At 50.4% G+C, this 9506-nt stretch overlaps 1 protein-coding gene across 1 annotated transcript; it reads left to right on the top strand.

Annotated features, from left to right (window-relative positions):
• The first annotated feature begins 810 nt into the window (after window positions 1-810).
• On the top strand, window positions 811-9076 carry GAPDH (glyceraldehyde-3-phosphate dehydrogenase). Its single transcript, XM_053298579.1, has 12 exons — window positions 811-922; window positions 1729-1775; window positions 4234-4333; window positions 4747-4853; window positions 4955-5045; window positions 5427-5542; window positions 5667-5748; window positions 6396-6547; window positions 6641-6719; window positions 7999-8082; window positions 8490-8587; window positions 8812-9076. The coding sequence occupies exons 2-12, from the start codon at window positions 1753-1755 to the stop codon at window positions 8879-8881; spliced, it is 1002 nt and encodes a 333-aa protein (XP_053154554.1). The 5' UTR covers window positions 811-922; window positions 1729-1752; the 3' UTR covers window positions 8882-9076.
• Window positions 9077-9506: the final 430 nt, after the last annotated feature.

Raw genomic sequence — 9506 nt, 5'->3', positions numbered from 1 at the left:
ACCACTTTGGCTCTCCTGTAGATGTTGGACTACAACCCACATCATCCCTGACTATTGGCCACTGTGTCTCGGTGATGATGGGAGTTGAATCCCAAAACAGCTGAAAGGCCAAAGTTGTTGTGCAACCCTGGATTAGGTTGTTGATTGCATATATGTATTGATATATTAATTAAAATAAAAACTCAAGGGCCATTCCTGATTTGTTTCCTGCTTTTGGTACTCAGTTGTACACAGGCCCTGAACATAGCCGGGCAAGTGCGGGACCTCTCAATTCAACTCCAAAACACTTTGTTTGGGACTGCAAAATGTGCAGGTGTTGCCAAGTAGAAGAAAGGGCACATTCCAAAGAGAATGGGGATGGAAAGTCCGGATGTCACCGGGAAGGGCAGAATTCCTGGGATCTGTTGCCAGTCCCTGGTCTCTTCTGTTTTGTGGTTATACAAGGGGACATCCATCCTCTGCGGTCCTGGGTTTAGCTAGGCCAGGTACTGAGTAATTGAGTAATCAAAGTAGTTCAACAATCCAGCAAAGTTGAAAATGCATCCTGGAGAGTTCCAGGCTGTGGAAGTACAACAGAACTGCAAAATGAGTGGGGGTGATGGTGGGGTCCCCGTCCCCCACAAAACCTGGTCGAGGGTGATGGCAGTGGTGGTGAAAGTTGGCGGGAAGGAACAAAGGCGACTTCCTAACTAACTGAATAGGGGAGGAAGGAGACAGAAAGCGGGTGGGGAATTGGGAGAGCCTGCGCTCGCGGCATTAGGGCTGCACGTAGCTTCCCCTCGGACTCTGATTTGGTGCCTGCGCGCAGGGCTGGGCCTCGTCATTACCATATCGGGGTGTATAAAGGGCGGGCCGCGCAACCCTTCGCTCTCACCTCCTCATCACCGCACTACAGAGCTGAGTAAGGTCAAGGAGCGCCTGGGTAAGAAAAAGACGCCGCGGCGGGGGCTGGGTAGGAGGAGGGAAGAAAGGGGAGCAGCAGGTGCTGGTGCTTGGGTGGTGGGGGAGTGGCGGGACCCCGGGAGACTGCCGCGCCAAGGTTAGGGGGGCAAAGGGCATCGCCCAAAGGGGTCGCGATTGCCTTGCTTTGGCCGGCGCCTCGGTTCTCTGTGCTTCGGCAAGACTGCTGGCTGTCCCAGGATGCGCAAACGGGAACTTCAAGCCTGTGCACGGTCACTTCCGAATTCGACGGGGTTCGCTTCTGAGAAATATGGGGCGGGGGGGGTGTCTGAGAACCGCGAGCTGCGCTCTTCCTCCTCTGTGTCCCTTTTCCTGGCTGCCCAGAGGGGGCGGCGTCTTTCACAGTCGGGCCTGCCAGTAACAAAGTTTCAGGAGCCTGCTGAGCGGGGAAGGCGGCTGCGGAAGCCGAGCCCGCATCTCAGGGCGGGTGGCGCTTGCAAGGCTAGCAGCGTTTCCTGGACGCAACCGCGCGCCCCCCTACACGCCCCCACACCCCAACCCCCTTCTGCTCTCTAGGTCTGTGCAGTTTCGCATTTACCCCCCTTGGGCGAGGGAGGGCGTGGCGGCTCCTCACTCTCCTTTAAGGGAAAATGTCCCTTTTCGATGCGAGGCTGGGATGAACTTTTGTCTGCCGATTGTGAATCGGGGCTCGCTCCAAGCTTGAACTACCTGGAGCCGAGTGGGCTGTTCCTGGGAGGGAGCTAGCGCGGGACCCCCTCTAAATCCCTGGACGCGATGCTCATCCCTCCGTGTGTTCTCTTTCTGTAGGAGCACCATTTTTCCAGAGACAAAATGAAGAAAATCGGAATTAACGGGTGAGTCCGGAGGGAGTGGACGTGCTTGGAGCCTGCCTGAGCATGGCGGGGCGGGGCGAGTGGAGGGAGAGTCCGGCTTGCGGGAGGAGGCGGGGGCTGCCCCTCCCTCCCCCCCCCCGCCAGTCCCTGGGTAGCGCTTTAAAAACTTTCCAGCCAATGAAAGCTCTTGGCGTCTCGATGCCTGCTCCTCTGTCTCTCAGCCTGTGGCAGCTCTTGAAGGATTGCAGCAGGAGATGACCTAGCCTGGCGTCCCTCCACCCCCACCCAAGGACATCTGAAAGTCACCCTGGCTCATCTGCCTCCCCCTCCCCACAGCAGTTGTTCCCCCTCAGACAGGGTTTGCTTGTGTCTTTCTTGGCACAGCTGCCTCCTTTGAACAGACGACACTCACTTGATCCCCTCGATTTCTGATCTCCCTGTTTGCTGACTTGGTCTGATAAAGCACATGGGGGAAGCTAATGGCCAGGATGTGCCCAGGCTGGGGGTGACTCATTTCCCTTGCTGCTGAGTCACACTGAGCAGGAAGCAGTAGTGTGCATGGAGCTCCCTGATCAGTTCCACCCCACTTGTCTGTCGCCATCTCCTGCCTCTTCTCTCCCACCCCCCGCAAAAACCAAAGTCTCTCTTGGATGTCACTGGGAGGATTGTGTGTCAGGGCCACAAGGAATGTGACCTTCTGCCTGTAGCACTTGCCGGCAGAAAACTGTAACCAGATAACTCTGCAACTCCGTGTCTGGGAGAGAGCTGGCTCTAAAGTTAGTGCCTGACCTTTCTGTGGCAGGCTGGGGGTGCAAAAGAGGGGGGGCAGGGGCAGGAGAGAGACTTGGAAGCCATATTGCCTGGAAATGGAGGAAATGGGCAGTCTGTTCCAGGTACAACTTGAGTGAGAGACCGGTCCAGCTCAAAAGCTGCCTGTGGGGATGTTCCCAAACTGCTTCACATTAGGGATTCCTCCAGTGTTTGCTCACTGGCAGTGTTTGCAGAAGGTTCTGGGTTCAGGACTTGAGGCTCTTTAGTAGCAGAGCTGGGAATGTACTCTGCCTAAGGTACAGGGCAGCTGCTAGGAGTTGGGAGTAGAGCCTAGTGAATTGGATGCACTCTGTACAAGGTAGTTTTGTCACAGAACGACAGTGCACAGAGCGCATGGAAACTAACAGCAATCTGCCACCACAGCTCTTCAAGCACATGCACTTCCTGGGCAGGGAGCTTCATGGCTAAGTGGAAGGACTGGGATCTCCTCAATACTTGCACATTGTCTGTTCCTAGCTGCAGGGGAGAAAGGGGTTAAAAAGAAAGCAAGTGGAAGGGGCAATGGATGAGATTCGGTCTCATGCAGTTATTCTTTGTCTCCAATACAAAGCCTTCATCATGTGACTCCCAAACCATATGGCTTCCTGCCCCTTGCTTTTGTAGACCAATAAAAGGTTTGATACCCCAGTGGACAGAGATGGAGCAGCTGCTGCTGCCGCCATCTTGTGGAGAGAATTCTTTCTCTGTGACTGCAATGGTCCCCCCTTCTGCTTTTCTTACTAGTCCCTGCTTGAAATCCATCTGTTTCCCCAAATTGGGGGAATTTTTTGTTTCCCAAATTGGAGCTGCCTCAGTGATGCAATTCCTGGTTCCAGCTCCTCATGCCCTATAAATCAGTAGAATGGACTTTGCTGCCTTCTGGAATGCCCACAGTGGGGGGCGGGGGTGCAAGCAGGGAGCAGGCTCAGGGTAGGCAGGGGGTGGTCAGATCTGAGTGGATTGACTGGTCTAGCTGTGGAACAGACACACAGTGAAGGATGCAGTGCTGAAACGTGTTGGCCAACCATATTTAAATGTGGGTTGTCCAATGTAGGAGTTAAGTATTCCAGGGACTACATGAGCTATCAAAGGTCTAGTGGTAGACATTTGCTTAACAAGAAATTACCTTGGTGAGTCTCCCTCTGCACTTTGCATCTGTGAATAGCATGTATGTAGAACTCAGCAGGGGCTCTGACCTCCTGAGAGAGATCTTTGAGCTGGATGCCAGCCTCAGGCTGGGGCTGATGGCCTGTGTCCCCTGACCAAGCTCAAAGGCTTTTCTTGCACACCCGGCAAGTCCTAGAACACAAGTTGAGCAGCCTTGGCATGAGGCAGGGTAATATCTGCTGTCTCCTTGTGGAGTAGTGAGCCCTGAAGAGAGCCGTTTTATTTTTATTTATAGCCTTCTCTTCATCTCAGGAGTGCAGTCCTTGGTTCTTGCTCCCACACCATCCTCGCCGCAATCCTGTGAGGCAGTTCAGGTGCCCGAGAGTGGGTGGGCGTTGTTGGGTTTTTTGCTTTGGCTACCCAGTGAGTTTTGTGGCTGAGTGGAGGTTTGAACCTGGGTCACCCCAGTCCAAGCACAACAGCTATTGCTACACCAGCGCTCTCAAGTTCCGTGTGTCTCTCCTTGCGATGATGACTGTCCTTGGCTACTGTCTTTCTCTAGATTTGGCCGTATTGGTCGTCTGGTCACCAGAGCTGCTTTCATCTCTGGAAAAGTCCAGGTTGTGGCTATCAATGACCCTTTCATTGATCTGAACTACATGGTGAGTGAGAGCCCACACGTGTCCCTTCCAAGTCTGAGCCCCCTTGCTGGTTGAAGGCAAAACTGTGCTGGGAAGCAGTTTCCAGTCATAACTTTCAAAGGGCTGGCTTAACTTATTGTGACACCCAAACCGCTCCATGCTGTTACCTCTGAAAGTAATGTGCAGTCCAGCAGTACATGGATACACTTAGTGGGGGCGGCTTCTGTCATTGTGACAGTAGCTTGCTGCCCTTTCCTCACTGCCACAGCACTAAAATGGCTCTGTGCCAGTTCACAGCACTGCTTCCATGTTACTTGTGTGCATAAGGGCAGCTTGGATGGAAAAATGGCTTGGCGGGTGGAGATGCAACAGCCCAAATAACAACAAGGTGTTTCAAATTCAGCCCAAATAACAACAAGGTGTTTCAAATTCAGGTCTACATGTTCAAATATGACTCCACTCATGGTCGTTTCCATGGCACTGTCAAGGCTGAGAATGGGAAACTTGTGGTCAATGGAAATGCTATCACAATCTTCCAAGAGTGAGTAACATCCTTTCTTCTCCAACCTTCCTTCCTGGGGCAGGGCTGGCCCTGTTGGAAGTGGACAGGTTCAAAGAGTCTCTGCTCTCTTTTTTTGTCAGGCGTGACCCTGCCAACATCAAGTGGGGAGAGGCCGGTGCAGAGTATGTTGTGGAGTCCACTGGTGTGTTCACCACTATAGAGAAGGCCAACGTAAGTGGGTGAGGTGGGAGTTGCCTGTTGCGACCGGGGCTAGACTGCAAATCTAGAATGACAATGGAGTCCATGCCACTGCAGTGGGGCAGGAGCTGCTTTCCCTCCCTTTCTACCCACTCACTAACTTTCCCCTTGACTGGGCCATGACCAAATGTGAAGGGCCTACACAGCTGGGCTCCTCCTCATGACTCTCAGCTTCTGAGTATTTCTTGTGTAATTTCGGGACAAGCCCATGGGGAAAGTAGCTCCCTGGCCACTGTGGTGTCATCTGAATGGGTCTTGATAAGAACCTTGTTCACAGACCCATCTGTCCTAGTTGTGTATATTCCCTGTCCTTAAGTTTTGAACATAATGCTCAAGTCTTTGTCCTCCTCCTAGGCTCATCTGAAAGGCGGTGCAAAGCGTGTTGTCATTTCTGCCCCATCAGCTGATGCTCCCATGTTTGTGATGGGGGTCAACCATGAGAAATACGACAACTCTCTGAAAATAGTCAGGTGAGGGGAAATGTGTGAAATTGTGGTAACTGGAATTGGAACAGTCTGCCCTATTCTGGTTTGAAGGGGTGTGGAGAGCATATGTGTGACCCCGCCCCATTGAGTGGCTCTCCTTTTCCTCCAGCAATGCCTCCTGTACCACCAACTGCCTGGCTCCCTTGGCGAAGGTCATCCATGACAACTATGGCATTGTGGAAGGCCTTATGGTAGGTGATCTGCCTGTACCAAACGGTTCAGAACTTCCCCCATCATGCTTCCTGTCAAGGCATTAGCATTGTAATGGTATACATAGGGCCACAGAAGGACAGCCCCTCTAATTTGTAGGTTTGCTTGTTAGCCCTCTTGTTTGTGGAGAGTTAAAGGGGAAAATACAGGCTGTATTCTACCCCTTACTCACTAAGTAGGAATGGGGAGCATCCAGAGTAAGACATGCATAAGCAGGACACTGTGCTCAACAGTCTCCGAACAGTCTCCTCAACAGTCCCACAGTCTCCAATTGTGGGACTCTTTCGTTCTGCAGTCTCCATACCTGCTAAAGGGATGTTGTGAAAATCATGCCCACCCCCCTCAAATGCATGAATGGAGGAGCTTGGCTCTCATACCTTGCTCTAAATGCTGTCCAATGTAACTATTTAAGATTATTGAATTGGATGGCCTGTGTTCATACCCTGGAAGTTCAGGGACTAGGGCTAGTGGGTATATTGGTTTTCCCCACATGCTTTTCAGGGCTTGACCCACAGTGATGAAAGACAGATTAGAGGAAAGGTGACAGAGGGGGAAAGCATATTGTTCACAGGAAGATACTTCCGACATAATTGTGTGCTTGCAATGAAAGTGTCTTCTGCTCCTCCAGACCACAGTCCATGCCATCACAGCCACACAGAAGACTGTGGATGGTCCCTCTGGGAAGCTCTGGAGAGATGGCAGAGGTGCTTCTCAGAACATCATCCCAGCATCCACAGGAGCCGCTAAGGCTGTCGGCAAGGTCATCCCTGAGTTGAATGGGTAAGTTGTCCTGGTTCCAAAGAAAGGTGCCTGAGGCATTGGATCAACAGTGTTCCTGAAGCGTGGTATTGACCTGAATCTTAACACCCACAGGAAACTCACAGGGATGGCTTTCCGGGTCCCAACTCCCAATGTGTCCGTTGTAGACTTGACATGCCGCTTGGAGAAACCAGTGAGTATCTTGGAGTGTAGAGTAACGTTTTGACTCTAGTGGTGCTGTGTGGAATATATTCCTTGTGATTTAGAGGATTGCTTGGTACCTGCCAGTGCAGAAACCTGTGGATAAAGTGCCTGTATAACCCTTGCATTATGCACAGATATCTGTTCTCTCTACTTGTTACTCTCCAATGGTTCATGTCTCTGGTGGTGTTCTCTGGTCATCCACAGAGCAAATGGGATGTCTAGCTTGATTGGCTCCAGACACTTGCAAAAAAAAAAAAAGACCTAAAAGCGCAGCCAGCTTGGGTCATGGTGGCAGGTTCAAACCCTAGTTGTGCTCTTACTTGAAAAGGCTGGGGGACCCTACAGTCACACCTGAGACTGCAGTGTCTTGCTCAACGCAGAGGGAGCACTGGAGGAGGCCAGTCCAGTGTTCTCATCACTAGGCTGCCTTCAGTGACTGGCATGTAGCATACTGGAGAAAGGAGCATGACTAGAGCCCCAACAGCCATGGATCCAAATACTGGTTGGTTTCACTATAGGAAAAAAATAGGCTTTTGTTTCAGAGGGCAGGATTAGAAGCAACAGAGTTGAAATAAGGAAGCAGTTACAGGCTAGAGTAGAACTTGCTAATGGTTAATGCTCTAATTAACTGTATCAGACTAGTACAATAGTCTGCATGGTGGCAAGCTCTTTCTGGAGGTTTTCAAACAGGCTGTAGACAGCCAGCTTTTGGATGCTGTAGCAGATTCATACACTAAGTAGGGGGTTGGAATAAAAGACATCAAATATCCATTCCAACTTGCAATTTATTTATCAGATTTGTACACCAGCCCAAACTTTCATCTCTGGGTGATTAATATAAAAACAAGTTTAAAACATAACACAAACTTAAAACAATTTAGATAATTTAAAATCAAACACAGATTAAAACCTCAAAATCTAAAAAAGTGAAAAGGCTTGGGTGAAGAGGTGGGTTTTCAAATGCTCGTTAAAAAATTGCCAGAGATGGGGAGGATCATATTTCAGTAGGGAGCGCATTCCACAATTTCTGCCGAGCTGTGTGGCCACCAGCCAAGCTGGCAGCAACTGGAGACTACCTCTCCAGATGACCTCAGTGGGTGGTGAGACTCATAATGAAGACGACATTCTCTTAAATACCCAGGGCCCAATTGCAACCACCATAGAACTGGCACCTAGCCTCTACCTGGTTCATAGTTGCTTTGCCATTGGCTCCTACATGTAGGAATTGGGCTCTGGGAATCTTGATTTCCATCTTTTCCCTTTCTCAGGCCAAGTACGATGACATTAAGAAAGTTGTGAAGGCTGCTTCTGAAGGCCCAATGAAGGGTATTCTGGGATACACAGAGGACCAGGTAAACTGCCATTGCCTCTTCAGAATAATTTTAAGGGCAACTTCACACCAGTAGTCTTCTCCTTGCCCTCAAACATGTGCGTGTTCGAAAGGACTGCCAAGTGTTTTGGTGCTTACAGTGATGGTGCTAAAAGTGGTGCCACAGTTGTGGAAATAGCTGAAAGTGTCCTTGTACAGTTTGCATAGCACTCTGTCCTTCCCCCTCAATGTTATATGGCTAAGAAATGGGCAGCAAAGCCAGTTGTATCCCAATATCTATGTGTGTCCTTGAGTGGATATGTATTTCTTTTATAGAGAAGATAAAATTTCCTTGATTCACTTGAATGTGTTTTGGGTTGGAGGCTGAACTCTGCCTCCAGTGCTCTACTCCTCCATGCAGAAGGTCTCACTGCTGTTCTTCTTCCAAAGGTTGTCTCCTGTGACTTCAATGGTGACGCCCACTCATCCATCTTTGATGCAGCTGCTGGCATTGCCCTTAATGATCACTTTGTCAAGCTGGTCTCCTGGTAAGAGATGGGGTTGGGTGGGTGCCTTGTCTGGGAATAGCTTAGAAGTGGCATAAAACTCCTGCTGTTGGATAATGTTGGTCTTCTGATGGCTTGCTGGACTTCAGGGAATGGGACTAGCAATCAAAACCCATCTTTCTGCTTAACACCTGGTAGAAATGCCACTTTCTGAAGGGAATGAAGTTCTCTGCCTCATCCACTAAACCATGCTTCCGTTTTTCCAGGTATGACAATGAATTTGGATACAGCAACCGTGTGGTGGACTTGTTGGTTCACATGGCATCCAAGGAGTAAAGATGGAGTCACTGCACCCTGTCTTGGGGGCAATGTATCACTGAAGGCACCCCTCCTTTTTCTTACCACTCAGCTCTGTACCTTGCAGTTAGAGGCTCTTATGTTCCATCTGCCTCTGAGGAAGTGGAGAGGCTGGAAGAAACTTTGCATGTTTCAGTAACACCTCCTTCCCTCTCAATAAAAGTCATCACTGTCTCAGATGCCTGCTCTCTTCTGTGGGGAAGGGAGGGTGTGAGGGCAAAGGCCTTGTCTTTGGAGGGTTGGGATGTCTGCCCCCTATGCGGCTGCCACTACATGCCCTACCTAGAGGCTGCATTACTTAACAGCCTCTGCTGTGTGAAACCTCTCTGTGCATGGCCATCTGGCTTAGCTCGTGCTAAGATGCTGCACCTTTGTGGGACTGCTTATAGGATAAAATCCTCTGTAACCACTGCTCCATGGACTTGCCTAGGGAAGTGGGATAGGGGGAGGGAGCTTCTAATAATTCAGCTAACTCTCTCTTCCACAACAGTGTTCAAAGCTGCACTAGCTGAGCAGTTGCTGTTTCTCCAGAGCAGCTGCATTGTTAGTTCACTGGCAATGAGGGAGGTTGGCCTTATTCTACACCCTCTTGTGCTGTGTAATG

This window comes from Hemicordylus capensis, chromosome 2 (genome assembly GCF_027244095.1).
Source record: "Hemicordylus capensis ecotype Gifberg chromosome 2, rHemCap1.1.pri, whole genome shotgun sequence".
Classification (NCBI taxonomy): Eukaryota; Metazoa; Chordata; class Lepidosauria; order Squamata; family Cordylidae; genus Hemicordylus; species Hemicordylus capensis.
This window is presented reverse-complemented; position numbering and strand designations above follow the sequence as displayed.

Bases quoted from the DNA above. Each gene is read 5' to 3' on its own strand.
- GAPDH (XM_053298579.1), top strand. From the start codon at position 1,753: ATGAAGAAAATCGGAATTAACGG. The intron at 5,046-5,426 runs GTAAGTGGGTGA...TCCTCCTCCTAG, and splicing joins CCACTATAGAGAAGGCCAAC to GCTCATCTGAAAGGCGGTGC. The intron at 5,749-6,395 runs GTAGGTGATCTG...CTGCTCCTCCAG, and splicing joins GCATTGTGGAAGGCCTTATG to ACCACAGTCCATGCCATCAC.